The sequence below is a fragment of the Prionailurus bengalensis genome, chromosome B4 (assembly GCF_016509475.1).
Source record: "Prionailurus bengalensis isolate Pbe53 chromosome B4, Fcat_Pben_1.1_paternal_pri, whole genome shotgun sequence".
Lineage (NCBI taxonomy): Eukaryota > Metazoa > Chordata > Mammalia > Carnivora > Felidae > Prionailurus > Prionailurus bengalensis.
In genome coordinates, this window is record NC_057358.1 from 131,282,233 (window position 1) to 131,304,056 (window position 21,824).

At 63.1% G+C, this 21,824-nt stretch overlaps 1 protein-coding gene across 2 annotated transcripts in view; it reads right to left on the bottom strand.

Annotated features, from left to right (window-relative positions):
- Positions 1-1,990: 1,990 nt before the first annotated feature.
- Positions 1,991-21,824, bottom strand: part of ELFN2 (extracellular leucine rich repeat and fibronectin type III domain containing 2) — a 46,247-nt gene continuing 26,413 nt past the window's right edge. Inside the window, exons 1-3 of one of the 2 annotated variants that reach the window (XM_043562504.1) lie at positions 17,772-19,868; positions 7,068-10,052; positions 1,991-4,897 (exon numbers count right to left, since the gene is read on the bottom strand). In XM_043562504.1, the coding sequence (XP_043418439.1) occupies positions 7,082-9,574 (2,493 nt within the window). In that variant the 5' untranslated portion in view covers positions 9,575-10,052; positions 17,772-19,868 and the 3' untranslated portion in view covers positions 1,991-4,897; positions 7,068-7,081. Of the gene's footprint in view, positions 4,898-7,067; positions 10,053-17,771; positions 19,869-21,824 lie in introns of those variants that run through there. The other variant, XM_043562503.1, reaches the window with a different exon arrangement.

Genomic DNA, 21,824 nt, shown 5'->3' on the forward strand with positions numbered 1-21,824 from the left:
CTGGCCAGCAGCGATGACAGGGTCACAGAATAACCTTGGGACTGTGAACACCTTCAAACGAGGCCCGGACGGAGCCCAGGGGGACGTCCGAGGAGCACCTGGCAAAGCGGGAGCCCGCGTATGTGGGAGGAGCGTTTTCATGAGTCTCGAGGCGGCAGCAGTCCTGAGCTGACAGCTCAGGGCTGGGAGCACCGGATGGGGCTGCAGATTTCCTGGAGAAGACAGAAGAGCCAGGTCACCTTCAGGCACTGGCTTGAGAGAGCCCCGGCTTATAGAGGGGACAACCCAGAAAGCGTAAAAGTGGGGTCTCCTCTGTCTGTAGCGCCCAGGCCCCGGCCCCGGCCGAAATCCCCACTACATCGCAGCTCAGCCAGTGAGGTGCCCACAAGGCGGACCCACTGGGTGACGTTTGTTTCCTTCCTGGAGGACAACTTCCTCACCCCGGGGAGAATTCGATGTCACTATAAAACAACACGTGTCACATCTGTACAACTAACGTTTGTGTTAAGATATCTGGGCATATTAGGGGCGCCTGGGTGGCTCAGTCGGCTGGGCGTCCGACTTCGGCTCGGGTCACGATCTCATGGTTCATGAGTTCGAGCCCCACGTCGGGCCCTGGGCTGACAGCTCGGAGTCTGGAGCCTGCTTCCGATGCTGTGTCTCCCTCTCTCTCTGCCCCTCCCCACTCATGCTCTGTCTCTCTCTCTCAAGAATAAATAAAATATTAAAAAAAAAAAAGATATCTGGGCATATTTAGTGTTGTGGCTATTTGTGATATTTGCTCTTCAAGGCACCGGTGTCCTTGAAATTCAAATGGATTGTGTACAAGGAATTAACTCAGAATTGTGATTTTCCTTGAAACACCACTCATGTGATAAGAAGATCGGTACATGACAAGAAGCCAAAGTCACCCCAGGAGCAACCAGAAATTTGTCAGGATGTAAGGTTTTGTTTGTTCTTTAAATAAATGAAGTATTTAAAAAGGAAATCAGATATACTGAACTTCGGGATAAAATCTGGGGGTCGTTCAGGACATTTGGTTAACTGCCTTTGTCAACAGGACCTAAATTAACCCAAATCCCCTTAAATGTGAATGTCAAAATCTACTAGATTTATAAATAGCACAACTTCTGGGCTGAAGTGAAAAGGTAAGGGGCTGTCCTTGAGAACACCTTCCAAATTCCCAGCAACGGCAGATTACCCTCTTTATTCTCCAGGGAAGGCCCTCGGGGGTCTGGGGAGCCCGGGATAGCAGAAATGGAAGGACCTGGACTGTCCTGGAACCCCCAGGCTCAAGCCCACCTTCGGTCATGGCTTCATATCCTTGGGAATAATAGGAACCCTCCAAGAGGAAAGGCCCGTGATGATGGAGACATTAGAAGGGTGGCCCTGAGCCTGAGCTAGGCAGGGGACCCCGGGGCCACCCCAGCTGCAGGCCTGAGCTGGCAGAGCCCCCCACCCTGAGGGCACAGAGCAATTAGAAGCAGGCCTATGGGAAATCGAGGTCCTGGGCCACTGGCTAGGGGCCATAATCCCCGGGCATCAGCCAAGACTTAGTAATGCCCACGCCCTGTCCATCTCTCAGGTCTGACTGAATGCAGCCGACGATGGAGGCCAGGCCACCAGCCAGGGGAATGACAGCAGCTGGCAGAGGGCCCCCCCCCCCGGTTTTCAGGAAGAGAAGCCATCAAGGCCCCCAGCCCGCCAGGCTTGCAGGGTGTGGGGGGGACAGTGACCCTCTAGTCTCCTGCTGGCCCCTGCCCTCCGGCAGACACACTTTTGTCCTTGGCCATGGGTGGTGACTGCCCACCCAGTGGGCCCCATTTCCTCACCCCGTGTGTGAGGCTCTGGTGAGAGCCAGAGTGGGGCACGGGGGCACCAGAAAGTGGGCGTTCAGGGACTCCCAACCTGGCGGGGGGTGGGGGTGGGGAGGGGGCAGCGGGGGCGCGGGGGGGGGGGAGGGCGACATTCAACACAGACCTTGGCCCCATCGTTTTAAATAAGAAATTTATTGCAAATATAGAAATTGATTCTCTCCATACAGGAATCTCCGAGTTGAGGAAAACAATTTCGTGCCATTCAGTTTAAAACAGGAGATCGGGGAGGGGGGAGAGGCAGGTAGAGGGAAGAGAAAGTAAATGAAGGTACCCCCCTAAAAGAAGAAAAGGAGAGGTTTCGGGCCCCCCCGCCCCGAGGAAGGAAAGGTCCACACACAGCTAGGGTTCACAGGTTCGTAGCCCAGGGTAGCCCCTGCCGTACCCAAACCAGGTGCCAAGCCGCAGGGCCCACGGGGCTGGCGGCTCCTTGCGGAGGGAGGGAGGGAAGGAGGGAGGCAGGCGGCGAGGAGGGATCCCCCTGCCCCCATTCAGCCCTGTGCTTGTTTGGCGAGGGGCAAGGCAAGGAAAGGGAGGCCCAAGGCTTCCCACCCACCCTCTTTGACCCCCTCTTCCCCTCCCTACTGCTCAGCAGCAGTGAGGGACCTTTAGTGAGGCCTTTGGGGCAGGCATGAGAGGCAAAAAGTGTAAATACTAGTTCTGTCTTCAAGGGGGAAGGACACAGGGTCAGAATAGACAAGGAGCACGGTTGCTCCTGGCGGGGGGGGGGGGGGGGGGGCGCTGGGGAGAGGAAACCTGGGGGCGGGAGGGGAGGAGCACTGGGGGACAGACAAGCCCCACCCTTCACACTGGGCCAGAATCAGTCAGCCCTGCCCCTCGGGGGTCACACCCCCCCACTGCTTCCACCCAGAAAGACCCCCCCCCCAGCGCCCCCCTCCCGCTTGGCCAGGAATGGGGTGGGATGCTGAAGGGCAGGCTCCCTCCGAGGGGGTGGGACCCATAGTGGAGGCGCCCGAGGAGGTGCTTGGGGACATCCAGCCCCTCCTCCCCCTCTCCCTCTGGCCTTGTCTTTGTGGCCGGTGGACTAGTCCTCTGAGCTTGCCTCTCGGGGGTGCCCCGAACCCCCCTCTCCATTCCATCACCCTGTTTTCATTCTCCCCACAGTATCCCTTGCCCGGGGAACGTTTTGTGGCTGTCCCTTCTCTGCGTGTAAGCCCCTTACAAGCCGGGACCTGTGACTCGTCCCCCATGCCTGGGCCCCTTCTTGGACTCAGCCTGTCCCTAACTGGTTTCGAGACCCTAGAAGATTTCCTCCTTTCCCTTTCCTGAGCTTCTGTTTCCACTCTGTGAAAATTTCCAGGAGTGGGGACGGGTGACTTACTCCCAGTTGGGAACCTTAGAGACCTGCGGCCAGGCCCAGGCTCTCCCCTGCCTCTCTGGGGCTAACACAGGCCTCCTCTTCTTCGGAAGTGGGTCTTTCCACTCCCACCACCCTGCAGATAGCCCCATCACCTCCCCCAGGCCTGCACACGGGCAGCCTCCACAGTCCTCCGGCGCTGGCCCCTAGGAGGGGTGCGGAGGTGAGGGGCCTCCAGCAGGCAGGGGCAGGCCCCGGGCCCCCTGAGGAGGGGTCACGCCAGACTAAGGGTTTCTTTGCCCCTCCAGACCTCCACTTTTCGCCTCTAGAAGGTGCCAGCCCTCCAGGTGAAAACAGACCCACTGACACCACTCCCCGGGGACAGGCACCCAGGAATTTCCTCTGGAGATTCTCTGACAGGGACAGCAAGCCTAGGCACGACCCAAGTCAAGGGGGCCTCCCCCAGGCGGTCCAGGGCTAAGCACCCACATCTCCACCAGTCTCCCCAGTAGCCCGCCCCATTCCCTTCTCTCCTGGCTGCCCGCCCTGCTAGCCGGTGGCCCCGGGCTGTGGCCCAGGTGCACTGTGCTCATGGCCGTTACAAACACAGGGCGTCAGCAGGCCGGACTCTTTGACATAAATGATCATTTGTCTTCCGTGGCTATTTTGCTCCCCGCTGGGGAAGAATTATCCTGAACCGGACACAGGACACAGATGCAGGAGAGCCTCCAGGGGGGGCTACAGTGCACTGGCCCCCTTCCCAGATCAAGGGAAAGCAGCTGAAGCCCCAAGCCTGGCTGGGAGGCCAGAGGCCCGAGCCCAGTCCTATTCTGCCTCCAAGATTGGTATCATCTAGACCGTGAAGGCTGGTTTACCTCCTGGAGGGAGGGGCAAGACCCTTGCTGTTAAGATGCGGACCTATCCTTAAGGTCCCTGAAGTGAGATGGTCTGAGGTTTTTACAGGTCTCTTCAACCAGGAACGATGGGGGGAATGGCGAGGGTGGCGGTCCTGCTGGGAACCACCGCCCCGCCCCGCCCCACACCGTGGGACGCTCCCTCTCCAGGGAGGCCAGGCCAACCCTGGGCCCCAGCTGCTCCCCTGGGTCCCTCCCTCAGGGCCCCAAGCCTCCTCTGAAGTCACCCATGAAGTCCCCCCGAGCTCTTAGGCCCCTGCATTCAGCCGTGTGACTGACCCCCTCCCCCAACCTGGTGGCCAAATCACCCAGCCCCTCCCTCTCCGGGGGCCCCCAACTCTTTCACCCCCCCCAAAAATGTCAGCAAGTGGGACACAGAGGTCCTCCCACGCTCCCTTCCCTGGGGCTACCCTTCCCCGGCAGGGAGGCGGGGCAGGGGCGAGGGCACGAAACTGGGGACCCAAGGGGCGAGGCGGCACTTGTGGGGCCCCACGCGCAGAAAGACAGGAGACGGGTGTGGGACAGGGGCTGCGTTTTGGTGGCACCTGCTTTGGGTCTTTTGCAGAAGTGGCCCCACCCCAGGCTTCAAGAGCTGCTTGTCAGATCACAACAGAGGGAGTGGGGGCAAGAGGGGGGTGGCAGGGAGGGGGGCCCGGGAGTCCGGACGAACTGGCACATACACGACAGATGTTTGCTCAGAAAAATACAGTAAAATCGTCATGCAAATGGAACGGGAATCTGCTTTCTCACACCACTGGCTCCGCCGGCTCGCTCTTCTCAGTATTGCCAATCTGGTGCGAGGAGGGGTGGGGGTGGGGGGCAGGTTTGGGGGGTTGAGGGAGGTCTGCTCCGCACATCCATGCCGGCCCCTCCCCTCCACTCCCCAGAAGAACGGTCCTCTCTTTGCAAACGTCACCCCCGAAGTGAGCCCTGGGCTTGGTCTGTCCCCCACGTGGGTGTGAGAGAGGTGCTCAGGTGAGCCCTAGTCCTCCCCACAGTCCTCCCCCAGACTCTACCCCAGGCAGGAAGATCGCTAGAGCTCCCCCCCCCCACCACAGGAGATAGCACTAGCTTTCCTGATCCGAACCCCCACCCCCAACAGTACAGGTCTTGGTCCCATCCCAGTGCCCACCCTCACCCCACCGCCACACTCTGCAAATCTCAAGAAACCCAACTGGGTGACAGGCCAGAGGCCGGGGCGGGGGGGGGGGGGGGCGGCCCAGCAGGGGTGTGGGGAGAGCTGAGTGGGCCCCTCTTCATCTTGAGGCGGGCGGGGAGCCAAGGAGCACATTGGCAGGTGGGCAGAGCTATAGTTGTCCCCACCCCCAGTGGCCCACATCCTAATCAAAGGTGAAGGGCCCCTCAAGCACCCGGACAGTGTGTTTAAGCCCCCCTAGTCTCAGGACCCCAGATCTGCCCCCGCCCAGACTCAACCTTGGAAGCCCCTAGCTGTTGAGAAAAGGCCGCAGCCCCCCTGGCCCTGCCTTCCCTAACCACCCTCTGCCGCCCCCAACTGAGAGAGAACCCCCAGGAGCCCAACAGTCCCAACTGCCAGGTCCTCGGTTCCCATGGCGACAGAAGCTGGCCGGGAGAGGGAGGGGCCCCACCAACCTGCCTGCTCCCCCCGCCCCCGGGGGGTGAGGGGGGGAGTGCTTACTGTTTGTGCTTTGTTCGATGTTGGGTGGGGGTCAGCAAGGGGGGGAGGGTGGGGAGCCGCCATTTCCATGGAAACATGGGAGCCCCCTCCAGCCAGGGGGTTGGGAGGGGTGGGGCAGGGGATGCACGGGCACAGCCAAGAGCGGGTGGGTAAGCCCAGGAAAGCCCTCCTTCCTCTGGGCAGGCCCAGCTGCTGCCCTGAGATCCCGTAAGAGGAGCCGGGCAGGTGGGAGGCCAGGATGTGGGGGCACAGGCAGGAAGGCCCCCATTACACCCGGCCTCCCCCCTGCTCCCAGGCATCACAGTTCAGGGCCATCCTTCTGGGATGAGTAGGGGTCCTGGAGGCCCAGAGAGGCTGGGGGGCTGGGGCAAGGGGCCCTGCACCTGAGAGGCGGCGGCTGGCCCCCCTGCTTTCTCCTCAGACCCCCATAAGCAGCTCCCAGGCCACTTGGAAGACACTTGAAGGGGGCTGGTGAAATGGCCCCGTGCCTCTGCTCCTTTCCCGTAAGCGAGACCTCCCGCCTCTCCTGGGTGCTGGCGTGGGGGGGGGGGGGGGCAAAGGACCCCCAGCACGATGAACCACGGCTCCACGCCCAGGGGGCACGGCCATGGGGCTTTCTAGAAAGGAAGAGCACCAGCCTGATTCTCGAGTCCCTCCGCCCCAGGAAACCGCAGCTCTGGAAGGGGGTGGCGGGCTGGCGAAGGGTGGGGGGGTGGGGAACAGCACTGGGCTTGAAAGTTGGGAAACTGCCTAACCTGACACGTGGCCCTGGGGCTATCCCTTCCTTTTCCCTGGGCCTCGGTTTCCCCCACCACAAGGAAAGGCAATGATGCCCCGAATCTGCCTGGCACCAGATCTCCAAGCGACCTGTCCCCAGATGGGGAGACCCTCTTCCTGCCCCCCCAGACTCCCCTGCCCCCAAACCCGGCTCGAGTCCCAGAGCCCCCAGACCCCCACACACCCCCTTCTGGCTTCCTGGCCTGCGCCCCCTCCCAGCCCCGCACACCCCAGCAGAGTCCCTGGGCAGCACAGTAAAGATGACTGGTTTCGGTATCAGTGTGTAAACTTTTAAGGAGAACGTGTCTTTGTTTTCCTGTCCGTTATTGTCGGGTGGGGGTTGTTCACAGTCAGGTGGTGGTCAGGTGTGTGCGTGGGTGCGTGCGTGCGGGTGTGCGTGTGCGTCCGCTCCTCGGCCCCGGCCCCCCCTCCCCCGCCCCCCCTCCCCCGCCCCGGCCTCCCCCCTGCCCGGCCGCCCGGGGCCCTTCCCCTCGTGCCCCCCCGGGGCCCTCCCCCTCCGGCCTCACCGGGAAGGAGAGGGTCACAGCTTCTGCTGGGCCGAGACCCCTTTCCAGTAATCGAGGATGTCGTGCAGGTCCTCGTCCTTGGCGAACTGGACCTTCTTGCGCAGGGCGTGGCCGGCGGCCACGTACACCTCCTCCCGGTGGTGCTTCTTGTAGGGCCGGAAGCGCTCCCAGATCTTGTGCGTGCTCTCGGAGGAGTACTCAGGGCTGGAGGAGTAACCTGAGTAGTAGTGTCTGGGGGAGAGCTGGGAGTAGGCGGAGTCCCGCTTGGAGCGGGTCAGCGGCTTGAGGAAGGACACGCGCTGGCTCAGGCTGTCGGCACCCTCCTCGTAGTACAGGGCCGGGAAGCTGTGCCGGTGCTCGCTGCAGTGGTAGGCGGGCTTCACCTCCAGGTGATGGACCCCGCCGCCCCCGCCGCCGCCGCCGCCGCCGCCGCCCCCGCCGCCGCCCGCGGGCACCAGCGGGAGCCGGTCCAGCGGGCTGTTGAGGGGGCTGCCCTTCTCGATGTACTTGGAGTCGCCCTTGGCCAGCCCCGCGGCGGCCGGGTGGTCGGGCACGTCCAGGCTGAAGACCTTGGCGCTCTTGATGGAGCCGCTGGACGAGACGCTGCAGGTCTTGCGCGCCACGGCGGCGTCGGCGCTCAGCTGGCGCTGTAGCGGGTGGTGCACGCTCTCCTTGTAGGGGGGCGAGAGGAAGCTGGGCCGCTCCAGCGCCCCGGGGGCGGCGGCCGAGGAGGCGGCGGCGGCGGCGGCGGCGGCCACAGGGAGGGACTGGCACTCGAAGGCCAGCTCGGGGTCGCCGCCGCCGCCGCCGCCTCCCCCGAGGAACGAGGCCGCGTCCAGCTTGAGGGCGTCGATGCAGTTGTTAATGATCTGGTTGACCTTGTCCACCTCCTTGGCGATGGTGGAGATCTCGGCGGCCGAGCCCTGGCCGTTCTCCAGGTCCGGGAGGTCATCCTCGGGCCGGGCCAGGCCGTCCCCGCCCGCGCCGGTGCGCACCTCGATGTAGTTGCCCTTGGTGGCCACCTTGGGCGTGTCCAGCCCGGCCTCCAGCCCCTTGGGGGCGGGAAGCTTCTCCCCGATCACGGAGGGGATGGAAGGCATGCAGGGCACGGGCAGCACGGGGGGCTCGCCCAGCTTCTGGGCGGCGTGGACCACGGAGCCGGCATCCACGTCGGCCCCGTAGCGCATCTCCAGGATGGTCTTCTTGACCTTGACGGACTTCTGCTTCTCCTCCTGCATGCGCCGTTTGCGCAGGCAGTAGTAGACGGCGCCCAGCACGATGACCATGCCGAAGAGGCAGCCCAGGATGGTCATGATGTAGTGGGTGGTGGTGGAGGTGCTGGGCGCCAGGTCGCCGGGGACGGGGTCCCGCGTGGCGAAGGTCAGGCAGGTGTGGTTGAAGCGGCGGCTGTTGCGCAGCGACGTCACGCAGAACGTGTACTCGGTGTGCGCGCGCAGCTTGTCGAGCGTCACGATCTCCTTCTTGTTCTTGAGCGTCATGACGTCGGAGAAGTAGCTGTTGTTGTACTGGACCAGGACGTACATCTTGCTGTAGGGGTGCGGGATGGTGACCACCAGCGTGGCCGAGGTGAAGGCCACGTGGTGCAGCTTGATGGCCGGCCCCGCAGACGCATCCGTGGTGGACGAGGCCGGCGGCTCCACCGACAGGATCTCGTCGGGGTTGAAGCCCGAGTTCTCGTCCGGCTCCCGCTGGGCGTCGGTGGAGTAGGGCGTGGGGTGGCTCGCCGGCCGGGCGGGCAGCGAGCCGTTGCGGCACTTGGCCTGGAGCACGGTGATGGCGTTGAGGCTGTGGTAGGGCCGGGGCACCAGCAGCGGGTAGCCGGCGAACTCGCGCGGCGACTCGCACTGCAGGCGGTCGTAGTTCTTGGTGACGTTGTTGAAGACCACCAGCCAGGCGAGGAAGCCGAAGAGGTCGCACTCACAGTTGAAGGGGTTGCCGGCCAGCTCGCACACCATGAGGCTGGCCAGGCTGGCGAAGGTGGCGCCGTCCAGGCGGCTGAGGCGGTTGGAGGACAGGTCGATGCTGATGAGGCTCGGGCACTCAGAGAAGGCGGCGGGCGTCACCACCTCGATGAGGTTGTGCTGCACGAACAGGAACTGCAGGCGGCCCATGCCACGCAGCATGCCCTCGGTCAGGTTGCTGAGCTTGTTGTAGCCGAGCTGCAGCACCTGCAGGCTCGACTGGCCCAGGAAGGCGCCGTCCTCGATGTAGGAGATCTCGTTCTTGGTGAGGTTGAGGTCGGTGAGGTTCCCGAAGCGGTTCAGCGACGAGTAGAGCACGGCCTTGAGCTTGTTCTCGTTGAGCCGCAGGTCGTGCACGGTGCTGTTGATGTGCTGCGGGATGGTCTCGTAGGGCGGCTGGTTCTGGCTGCAGATGGCCAGCCACACGTACCCCTTGTCGCCCTCGATGAGCCAGCAGTCGGCGCGCACGGCGCCCGGCCGGCACACGCACAGCAGCGCGGCGGCGCACAGCCCCAGGCGCAGCATGGCGCCGGCCGCGGCCCCCCTGGAAGGCCGGGCTCGGGGGGGAGGGGCCGGGGCGCGGGGGACCTAGCAGCGGGAGGCCGGGGCTGGCGGCACAGTCCTCCCCGGGGCCGCCACCATCTTGGGGGCGACCCCCAGCACGGGGGGCCCCGGGCGAAGCAGACGCGGCCCGTGCCAACCGCGGGGGGGGGGGGGGGGTCCGCCGGGGGCACTACCAGCAGGCACCGGGCGCCGTGACCGGGCCGGGACCGCCCCTCCGCCTGTTTCCGGGAAGGTGCACAGGTTCTCAGGACTTGACTTCCTCTCCCTCCTCCTCCTCTTCCTCTTCCTCCTCCTCCTCCTCCTCCTCCTCCTCCTCGGGTTCCGGGCTCAGAACTTCAGACGATTCCCACGATTCCCATGGGAGGCTGGAGAGTGAGCCTCTGAGGAGGGAGCTCGAGAGACGGGGCAGGAAGGAAGGGACCCATCTGTCATCTGGCTCCTGAAAGGCAGCACCGAGAGGGGGGGACAGATCAGTGAAAGCTCAGAACAGCCCCACTAAGCTCCAGCACAGGCCCCTGTCCCTTTTCCACCCCATCCAGCTGGGCGTTCCGGGTGCCTGCAGCACTCTAGGGTCCCTGTTACATAGAACGGGGGTGGGCAACGAGAGGGAGGGGGGGACCGAGAGGTCTGGAAGGAAGGAGACAGAAGAAACCAGGAGTCGGGAGAGGGGGACAGAATCTGCGGACGGTGGACAGAGAAGGGAGACTGGACTGTAACAGGTTGGGTGCACACACACACACACACACACACCAGCACTCCTGTCCACGCTCGTCCACCTGCCCGCACAAAGACCCATATGCCCACACCTGAGCCAGAACACCACAGCATGCCCACAGTCTCATGTTTGACAAATGGGCGCGTATACACATGACCGTATACCCAAGCGGGCACCTTCCAATCCAGATAAGGAATTAAGAAGCCCGGCAAAATGCCTCCTCCCCTCCATGCCCAAAGATAAATAATTCATTTGTTGTGTAACCGCTCCTGTTCCAAAAATAATTCCCTTGTCTCAGCTTCCATGGGGGAGGGGGAGCAGAGGCGCCCCCCCCCTCAAGCAGGGGGACGCAGAGGCCGGGGTCTCCTGCAGGGGGAGGGCGTGGGGAGAATTCATCCTACAGGCAGGAGCAGAGCAGAGGGAGAGAGGGCAAGAGCCCGGGAAGCCAGACACACCCCCAGTATCACTTCCCCCAAAGTGCCTTCCACGAGAAGTTCCCTGATCCCCGGCGTGAGAAGGCCTCGGGCGGATGATGAACCCGAAGGCATCTGGAAGGGTGTGGCTGAAGCCCTGGGTCCCCTCTGCGGCTGGAGTCGGGGGCCCAGACAGGGGCAGCACAGGATGGAGTTTCCCTAGGCAGGAAGCCACAGGAGGCCTGGAGCCCCCTCTACCCAGCCCTATTAGCCAGATGGAGACGACCATATCTGAAGCTGGTGCCACCAGCGAGGACCAGGCCCGGCCATCCGATGCGGAACAAGTAAGGTGAGCCAAGTTGCCCATGCCCCAAATGGCACAGAGTTCCCGGGCCGCAGATCCTCACTTTACAGGTGGGGAAACTGAGCCCCAGACCAGGGGAGACTGGCCTCAGTCGCCCAGCAAAGCCAGGCAAGGCCGGCCGCTCAGCCAGATGTGGCTCCGGATGTGTGGGGTGTGTGTGTGTGTGTGTGTGTGTGTGTATATATATATATATATATATATATATATATATATATAAACAAACCTTGGCTGTTGAAGCAAAAGCAATTTACAGCTCTGAGCCCCAGAGAGCTGGAACAGAGGCAGGGGAAGCAAGGAGGGAACAGTCCCCAAACAAGTCCAGACAGACAGTATTTGTTGAGGAGCTGGCAGGTGAACGGGGTGTTCGATGACCCCTTGGATTAAAGGCGGACGTGGCGACCGAGCCTGTGACGGTCAGGACCTCCCGGTCCTCTGCAGGGCCAGTTTGGGCTGGACAGCCGGGAGAGCGGGGGAGGGGGACAAGGAGGTCAGGCAGAAAGGGGTGCCCAGGCGGCACAGAGCACGTCTGTCCTCGGCTGTGCCGCGCAGTCTCGGGGCTGGAGTCAGGAGGCCTAAGCTCCCGTCTAACATGGCTCCTGACTCCTTAGGGCCTCAGTTTCCCCCCTCCCTCCCGGTTCCGTCGCACGGGCAACAAGGTTGCGCTGGAGGAGGCTGAGGCGTCCATCCGCCCTGTCAGAGAACCCTCTGTCTGCACCACCTCCGCCTGGGGATGTCTGGGGACCGCATTTGCATGCAGGCAGGTGCGCGCGGGCTCTGAACGCCAGTGCAGGGGTGTGCGGGTAGGTGTGTACGAGGAGACGGGTGTGCAGGCAGCCGTGTGTGCGCACGCGTGCCCGTGCCAGCCATGGGAGTCCCCGTAGGTGAAGGTGAGCACGCTCGTGTGCGCAGGGGGCGGGAAGGGGTGCGTGGAGGCGCGTCTTGGGGATGCACCTGCTTACGTGTCAACCTGTTCAAGCACACGTGTGCGTTCCACATGTATATGTCTGTGAGCACAGGTGCAACTTTAGCCATACAGAGCACCCCCCACCCCTTCCCCATAACCTGTCCCCATATCTGAGTTGCACACGCCAGCACCCTCCAGCCAAGCCCAGGGCATCAGGGCAGAGCTGAGCTGGCCAGAGCCTCTGGAGACCCAAGGCCATGCTGAGGGGATGGGAAGAGGTCGAGAGGGAGGGGAAGGGGACCAGGAGAAGGCACCCAGGCTTGGGGACAGGGGCTAGTCTTATCATCTCCCCTCTTCCCATCCCAAACAGTCCAGGGTAGACAGAAGCCCCCACCCCAGCCCCTCTGAGCTCTGTGCAGCCGAGCCCTCAAGGTGACCTTGCCCATGGCCCTCTCTCCTGCTCTTTCCCGTCCCCAGAATGGCCTGGGCCAGGGCCCAGCTCCCCTCACCCTCCCACCCTTCCCATGACTCAGACCAAAGGGGAGGAGACGCCCCATCACACTGCCCCGTGTGCGTCAGCCACTCGGTCCCCGTCCCTGGGCCGCCTGCCCACCACCGCTCGAGGCCTGTCGCAGCCAGGGAAGGGGGACAGCAAGGGGAAGGAGGTGCTGACGGCACTTGGCCCCCGGCCCGGCTGCACACCCACTCAAGGTGTGGGGGAGGCTGCCGGCTCGCACCTGGAGTGGGGGGTCCCAGTGGTCACGGCGGTCCCCCGCTACGCGCATTAGCAGGAGGACCAGGGCCCTGCCCCGCACTCCTGGGGGGCGGTGGAGGGAGAGGAAGGAGTGAGGGAGCTGCGGACAGGAGGCCAGGGCTAAGAAGAACCTGGAAGCACAACACGGAGAGGCCGAGGATGGAGATGGATGGAAAGAGCATCTGAGACAGAAACCAATCGGCAGAGAAGCTCAGGGAGACGATGAGGGGCACCGAACCTGCTGCCCACCCCCCAGGCGCTGAAATGCAGCCAGTGACCAGTGCAGAGGGAGGGGCAAGCGGCCGGAAGTAGCTGTTGGAAGCAGAGGCCTGCACGGCCCGCACCAGGGGTGTTAAACCTGGGAGGGCCTGGCCCGCGGGGAAGCAGGCTGTGTGGGCTGAAGGCGCGCAGCATCCGGCCAAGAGCGGCGCTCCGGGCTGACCCAGCCTGAAGGGACCCTCCCCATACACCCAGCCCCCCACCCCCAGCCAGCACTAGGTCTGCCCCAGGGCACGCAGGTGTGGCAGGAACTAGCGACTTCTGGCCGGAGCAGGGGCAGGCCCAAAGTGTCCCAAGGCACCGCCTCAAGGGCCCCTCTGTCCCACCAGCACGGAGAAGAAACGCGGCAAAGTTGGGGAGCAGGGCACTGTAGCGGGACCTGGGGGCGGGCCCCCAGTCTAGCTGTGGCCGCAGACGTCCCCTGTCACGGTGACACGCTTAGAAGGGGAGAGAAGAGGCGGCAAGACCCGATGCGTCTGAGGGGCCAGTTCAGAGCCGCACGGCCACAGAAGGGGAGTCGCTCTCAGCAAATTCCGCCCCCCCCCCTCCCCGCCTCCGCCCAGAAGCCACCGGTTGACCCAGCTGGCTGCTGGGCCCCGTCCCTCCGGGTGCCACGAGGCTCGGGGCGCCTCCACGGACTCAGGATCCTAGAGCCTCGGAGCTGGAAGAATGAAGAGCCCTTGCTCCGCCCAACCCCAGCCCTTCCCAGAGGGGAAAGGGACGCCAGGCCCCGGGATGGGTCTCACGTGCCAGCGGCGGAGGACCCAGGGCAGATCTTGATCCGGGAGCTCACCGCCCCGCATGGGCTCTCTGCTCAGCTCACCCGGGACACCGGGCAGAGCCTGCTGGGGACGCACAGCACATTGTCCGGCACTCGCCTGGCCCGGGTGAGCGGGTGGCCGGGACGAGGAGGTCCGCCGGGAGTGTTGCCCCGGCTGAGGGATGGGGGAGCCGGGTCGGCAGGGCTGGCTAACCCTGAACCTCCTTCCTCCACCTGCATGCAAGGTGAGTGCCCCCTATCTATCTCCCAGGGCTCCCACGAAACGCCAGGACGTGGGGACAAATCCACCCACCGTACAGGGCAGGAGGCTCCCGTGGGGAGGCTGGTGGCGGGGACGGTGGTGCAATCTGGGGAACAGGTGGGGGGGGGGCCGTCCACGTTCCAGCTCCCGGGAGCAGGGACGTAAGGCTTAGCTGGGGAAATGTCATCTGTTGCTGCTGCTAAGGCCTGGCATGGGCTCTTCCCTGGGCCAGGCTGGCCAAGGCTCCCCGAAGTGCCATTGTCACTGTCCGTGTCAATGCCATTACCCAGGATGAGGAGGACCGAGGACTCCTGGGACCCAGCCGGAACTCACGGGGCAGGCGGTCGCCTCACCTCTCTCTGCTGGAGGACAGCACCAGGCCGGGCATCCCAGAGACGGGCTGCTACCACTCTGCCCTCTGAGACCAAGCCTGCCGCCTCCGGGGGCGGGACACTGAATCCTGTCACTGCCTCCGCCTCACCGGGGCTCCTCAGGCAGGCCGCCCTGGGCCTCAGTATCTCATCTGTAAAATGGGATGATTATACTTTCACGACTGAACTGCCGTTCGGTCGGTGGGTTTCAGGTGCCATGAGCCCCAGCTGCAGTGCAGACAGTAAGAAGCACGATGCTGAAGGCAAAGGGGTCCCTGGATTGAGTGCTGAGCTGTGTGACCTAGGGCACATTACTTAACCTCTCTGGGCTTCAGTCTCCTCGCCCGTAAGAGAGTCGTAACTATCCCTTTGGCTGACGTTTCACAGTCCTCGAATCGGCTGGTGCTATTAACCTCATTTCACAGATGAGAAAACTCCTTCCCCAGCTTCCGCTCCGGAGCTGGGCTCACGGCCGGGACTGGACACGCACGGCTGCCTGGTGGGCTTCCTACCCCTTGTGTAGGCACCTCCCTCCCTGTCAGGAAAGTGCCCGCAAGCCCAGAGAGACTTCCATTTCTCCGTCGTCAGGAAGCACTTGGTCCACGCCAGCCATGCTCCTCAAACCCTCCCGGTCAGGCTCCTACCTCAGGTCCTTTGCACATGCCATCCTCCCTGCTTAGAATGCTCCACCCCAACGTCTGCCCAGGCCATTACCCCACTCTCTACTCAACTGCTCCCCGCAACCCCACCTTCCCTGACACCAAATCGGAGGTTAACTCACTGTTCGCTCGATCCTGCCTCTGGTCCCTTCAGAGCACCTAACAATACCAATCGTCATTGAGTTCTTTATTACCACCTGCGCTGCCCCCCCACCCCACCCCTCCCATCGTGAAATCAAAACAGGCCTTATTTATTCACGACTGTAATTAACCTCCATGCCTGGAACAAGGTCAGACCTGTAGCAGGTGCTCAGAACATGATGTGCAGAATCAAAGCCCAGGGCTAGGAATGGCAGCAGAGGACAGGGGGAGACCCTAGACTCCCTGACTCCACTGAATTCGGATATTAAATATCACCCCTGCTGGGGTGCCCATGGGGCGCAAGACACGTTCTGAGCCTGCCTTTTAGCCTCGTGGACTCCCCTCATCCTTCTCACGTAACGACGAGGAAACTGAGGCTCAGAGAGGTGCAGCGATCTGCCCAAGACCCCAGAGCTGGGAACCCGGGCCTGCCTGGGCTCTCGGCACTACAAGACGTTCCAGAATTCCCGCAGAGGTAACTTGCCCCCAACTTGCATACCCTTGGTGACGGGGATCTCAGCACCCGTATGAAGCTGCTTCAACCCTTCTTGCACAGCTCCGGTTGTTATAAACTTCTTCCTATATTACGAAACCAAACCTGACTCCTCGTGCCTCTGTTCATGGGGCCGAGTGCCGTCTAGAGCCACTGAGGACAAGGCCGACAGTCCCCCCCCCCCCTTAAAGGCCCTTCCGATATCTGCTAATCTGATCTGCTGTCTCCCTGCCCCTGCAACCTGCTCATCCAGGCTAAACAGCCCCACATCCTCCACTGCCCTTCCTGCGCCGTGGTTTCAAGCCCCCCACTCGGTCATGCCTGCCGTCAAGGTCCCTCCTAGAATGTGTCCCCTGGAGCCCAGCATCATGCCAAACGTGGTCTGCGCGGTGACGGGCACCAGGGCCCTCTGCCTCCCTTGGTCTGGAACCACCCTTCCGTTAGAGCAGTTCGACTGTGCACCAGCCGCGTGTCCTCACCTTGTCCTAGATGTCAACCAACCCCCTCCCCCGGGCCCCTTCACACATCCTGCCAGGGAACCCCAGTGCCCCGAACGTCCCCAGGGAGCTCTGGGCAGGATCAGTTTGGGCTTTGCCCTGAGTGCTGCGCTCGGTCCACCCCCATTCAATCATGTCTTGTTAGGCTCAGCCCTCCGCGCAGCTGCCCCACCTCCCGGGGGAACTGGCTCCTGCCCCTCGGTACCTCGGCACCCGCTCCCGGCTCTGTGCCATCCCGTGCCGGGCCAGCAGACCATGGCTGCGTTCATATCTGTGTCACGGCAAAACGGCGGGGGAGGCGCTCCCCCCTCCCCGGGGCAGGCAGGGCACGCTGTCTAACCAGCTGCACGCTCGCCCACGCTCCTGACACGCTGGCACGAATTTACTGGGCACCTACTGGGTGCCCGGCACGGTCGCAGACACACGCCTTCACGGAACCGCCAGCTTGCCCGGAAGGGCCGACTAACCACACCACGACACCGACAGCAGCAAAGGCTGACGGTTATCGGGGCGGCGGGGGCGGGCGGGGGGTTGTTAATTGGGACCGCACGGCCCCAGCGTATAAGCACTCATCTCCCAGCCCGGTGACCTTGGCCAGGGAAGGGTCTCGGGCTCATCTGCGGGGTTCTAGGCTGTCACAACTCGCTGTGTGACCTTGGGCGGGTCAGCGCCTTACCCCTCCGGGCCTCAGTTTCCTTGTCTGTGCAGGGGGAGGACAGCTGTGTGCGTGTGCCTGGGGCCACCCCCAAGGCCCTCCGTCACCTGCCCACTGCGCCCTCCCCCACGAACCCAACTGCTCCCCCCGGGGGTGTTGCATCCGTCATTAGCACCTGCTAGTGTCCGGGCCTCGGTGGAAGGAGGTGAGCAGGGAGACGGAAAGGTTTTTATCAAAACGCTTTGGTCTTGAAAAACTACCCAGCAGCTGACCTGACAGGCCCAACACCGGTTCTGTGGACGGCTCTTCACAGACGGCCCAGCTCACGCGGCCCACACTCCCCGCCACCCGCTCCCCAGCCCCAAGCTGCCCAGCACCCACCCCACCCACCGCTGGGCACTTGGGGGAGCGTGTGACCCTCCTGCCCAAAGCCAAGGGCGACCTGTATTAAAAGTTCACCTCCTCGTCCCACCCCAGGGGTTACCTCTGGCTTTCCCAGAATCCTCCAGGCTATTCAGAGGACTGCCTTCCCCAGCTGACCCCTGCCATCCCCCTTTGACCCCCGCCCCCCCCCGACCCATCCCCCAACCTGACTCCCTCACTCGGTCCCTGCGTCCCCGCCTGACCTCTCCACCTGGTCCCCGCCTCCCGCACCTGACCCCGACCCCCCACCTGGCCCCTGACCCCCCACCTGACCCCCGCCCCCCCCACCTGACCCATCCCCCAACCTGACCCCCTCACTCGGTCCCTGCGTCCCCGCCTGACCTCTCCACCTGGTCCCCGCCTCCCGCACCTGACCCCCTGACCCCCCACCTGGTCCCTGCTGGCCTCTTGGCCTTGGCTCCAGCACACCCCAGGCCCCGCTCAGCTGCAACCCCGGGCACTACTCACCAGTCTCCACTGGACCCGCTTTTCACCAGTGCCTGCGCACGCGCGGCTGCCTCTGCCTGCATGGCCTCCATTCATTCATTCAAAAACATTTATGGAGCACCTACTATGTACCAGGCACTGGCTAGGCCTGCCCTCCCAGCTCTGCCTCCTCCGCCTGCTCCTCCTCCAGGGCCCCAAGGGGTGAACATTTCCCTGCCTTCCAACATCCTCAGGGCTGTCCCAAGGCGGGGCGGCACATCGGGAGCCCGCGGGGGGACACGTGGAGGCTCTGGTGGCATAGAGTGCGGGCCCCCTGGGAGGCAGCCTGGCGGGGGAGGGACGGGTGGCCTGGGGCAAGGTGAAAACAGAGTCCTGGCTCCTATGTGGGCTGGGCCTGTGCACTTCTCACGGTAACTCACTGAATCCTTGGCACAACCTTAGCAGCCAGTGTCATTATCATTCCCACTTTACAGAGGAGGAAACCGAGGTCTCACAACTGTTACACAGTGGCTTGGACCCTCCACGGCACCAGGCTCCGGGTCAGGAGAGGCTGTGGGATCTTGCTTCATCTGGACAGTGCTTTAAAGACATTTTTTAAAAATTAGTTTCCCCTAGGGAAAACTCGGGCGGCTTTATTTTTAAAACCCCCATCTCTGGAATCGGTGGATCCAGAAAAACCTGGAGAGCCTGGCCGCCTCCCCTGCAAGGACAGGGCTACTGTCCGCTGACCCCTGAGCCCTGGAGGTTGTGAGACCAGCAGCATGGGAGCAGTTAGAATCCCAGCCTTGGGGTGAGGGGATCCCAGAGTGCCACAGTCCCTGCCTCCCTCTGACCCCTGTCCTCCCTGTTCTGTGGCTCTGCGTTCTCAAGCTCGGGGACACTCTCACAGCATGAGTCGGTCATCTTGGGGTGTCTCTGAGAATGAGTCTGGGGCTCCAGAATTCTCTACATACCTACAACTCCTTGGTCCTAAAGGTCTGAGTCCTGGTCTCTGTGGGTCACCAATTCTACTAAGCGGCCCTGACCCACCAGCAGGCCCACTGGGGTGGGGACCCAAACCGGAGGGGCACCCAGACCGTCTCCCAGATCCACCTGTCACCCCATGGGAGCCCCGGCTCTCCAACGGCGGTGCCTGGGTTGCTGGGTCAGGTTTGGGGCTCCTACTGAAGGCCTGAAGTTTACTAGCCCAAACACAATTCCTACCCCATAAAACACCGCCGGCCAAGGCTGCCGCGGACACCAGGAGGACTTGAGGCCTCAGCTGCCCGAAGCCACACCCCAGGAACAGCTGTCACGTCACCCCGTCGTAGGGCCTGCAGCAAAGGGCTCTGGAGTTTCTGGAATGGCCCCTTGCACCCACGCCTCTCCCCAGACTTCGGGTTCCCCTCACTCTGCCCACCTGCAACTCCTGCCTGGCCTCCCACTGCCTGTCACAGGCCCCCCCCAGCACACCCAGGGGCGCAGCCCATCGTAACCCCGACGCAGGCGGTGGCAGGGGGTCCCTCTCCTGGCCCTGAGACTAGCTTCTCTGGAGCAGGTGGGGGAGCCCCCAGGGGCCTGCAGCTGTGGCATCGGAGAACAAGGAGGCTCTGTCCATGCTGGAAAAGCCCCGGAAATGCGGGGGGGGGGGCACCCCACGACCGCCGGCTGCACAGAAACCGTGGCCCAGGAACATGGGCCTGTCATCTTGGGGGGTCCCCGATTGTGTGGCTGGGGCTCAAGAGTCCAATACCTCTCTATAACTCCTTGGTCCTAAAACTCAAGGGCGAGAGCCACAGAGACCCGTGCCCTCTAACGTTCTGGAAGAATGAGCCACATTCAGCTCCAATCCTGACTCTGCCACTGAACCCACAGCGTGCCCCTGGCAAGCGACTTCTTTCCTCTGAGTCTCAGTGTCCTTTTCTGCAAAAACGGGACTAGAAGGGCAAGGCCTCCGAAGGGTGGTGAGCGGACAGCTACAGAGCAGAGGCCGGCACGTAGTAAGTGCTCAATAAAGTCAGCTGCCGCTAGTCTGGTTCCGGCGGCCCGGCTCACGGGGCGAGGCACGGTGCCCGGCACACAGCGGGTCCTCGTCACCAGGAACGGGTGAGGCCTGCCCCCCGCCCCCCCCCAACAGTGTCTTCCTTTCAGCCCAGAGGGCAACACACCCCCTCTGTGCCTGCCCCTGTCCCCCTCACAGGTCCGGGCCCCCCAAAGGCCTGCACCCACCCACCCCCCCGCCCTCAGCCTCTTCCCCAGCCTCGGTTTCTCTCCCATTGCCAAAGCACAATGGCTGTTATAATTAACGGATTATCTCAGTGCGACAGCTGTGGTCCTTTGAAAATTGGGTTGAATAACAAGATCCTGGCGTATGGTAATTTCTTTTCATCCCCCTGCTCTCTCTTTCCCTCTCCCTCACTTCAGCCTTGTTATGCATGCAAATGCTTTTCTCTTTTCCTCCTTCCCAAACACCTTCCTCCTCCGGAGGGCAAGGGGACAGCCTAGATTCTGCTTTCTGGTGAAAGAGTGGAGGGAACCCACCCTCCGGGGGTCCCTCCCGTGGGCCTGGCACTGGGCAAAGAGCCTGCGGCATGTGACTTCTGCGATCCCCCCCCCCGCCGGGCAGGGCAGCCCCAAGTCCCTACACCTCACTTCCCCTCCCGCTCCGCCCCCCCACAGGCTCTTCTGCAGGGACCTCCCCTGAGGTCCGGGTCCTGGCCCCCTGCACCCCCCAAACCTGCTCCCCGCCCCCACCCGGCACCCCGGTCCCTCCCAAGGCTCCTGCTATCTGCTGGGTGCTGACCTTGCCCAACCCCCCACCCCCACCCCCGCTGCCTCCTAGACCCCTCCACTGCCCACCCGCTCCCGGCCTCTGCTTCTGCCCCGAGCCAGCCAGAAGCCCGCAGCTGCCCGGCCCCTCCACACCTGGAAAGCTGTTGTGTACAGCCTCCCACTGCTCTGCGCTGTCTCGGCCTCCTTCCTCGCCCAAAATCTCGATCAGCATCCTCACTGGTCTCTCTGTCTCCAATCTTACGGCCTCCTTCAACCCTTCCTCCACCCAGCGGAGGGTGGGCCTCCTGAAGCATAAATCGGAGCGTGGCACTCCCCTCCTCAAAAGCCTTCGCTGGCTCCCTACTGATCTGGGAAGACTGCCATAGCAGGCATCTGAAGCCAGCCCCCCCCCCCCCGGCCCCGGGGACCTGCAGAGCTGGGTCCAGCTCCCCTCTCCTGCCCTCCTGCCTCTTCAGCCCAGCAAACCAGTCTGGTTGGGGTCCCTCCTGCGGGGTTCCCACAGCCCCCAGGTTTCTTCCATCACCACCAGAAGCACAACTGCTGCTTTCACTCCCCGGACTGAGTTCTCTGAGGAAGGGCCAGATTCTCCATTAAAGCCCAGCGCCAGGCACCCACTGGGTGCTCACTAAATACCTATTAATGACCGAATGAAGGAGGCCTGCTCTCTCCCTTTACGGACAAGGAAACCCAGGCTCAGAGTAATTAACGACTTGCTCAAGATCCTGACCATTCGTGCAGGACAAAACCAGGATCTGCACCGGGGCCTGTGACTCCAGTGCGCGTCCTGGAGAGAGGGCTGTAGGGGGCCGCCTTCCGCATGCGTCTCAGGGAAACTGACTCTCCCTCCAGCCTCAGCCGGGGGCATCAAGACAAGAGCTCCCGGCTCAGACTGTCACCTCCGCCGAGTTTGACCTTGGACTAGCCACGTGACGCCCGGGGCCTCAGCCTGCTCATCTGTAAAGTGGGAAGGGAAGCCCGGCTCACCCCCTTCTCAAGAGGGGGGCAGACACCCGGGTCTTGGAGGAAGCCCCTCCTAACGACATCTGGGCGTCTTCCCACCCTCACCTCCAAGCCCCGACCGCGCTGCCCGTGGCAGGCACTCCTCAGAGCTTGGGGGCCCCTAGGATGACGGGTATCATACGGAAAAGAGACCCTCTTCAGTGAGAGCCGGTGAGAGAAGCACAGGGGTTCAGGGTATGACCCTGGGGGGCGGAGCTTCCCTCTCTCAGCCTCCGTGTCCTCGTCCGTGAACGGGGTCCGCTAGCGCCCACGTTATAGGGGTGCAACGGGGCCTGACGCTGC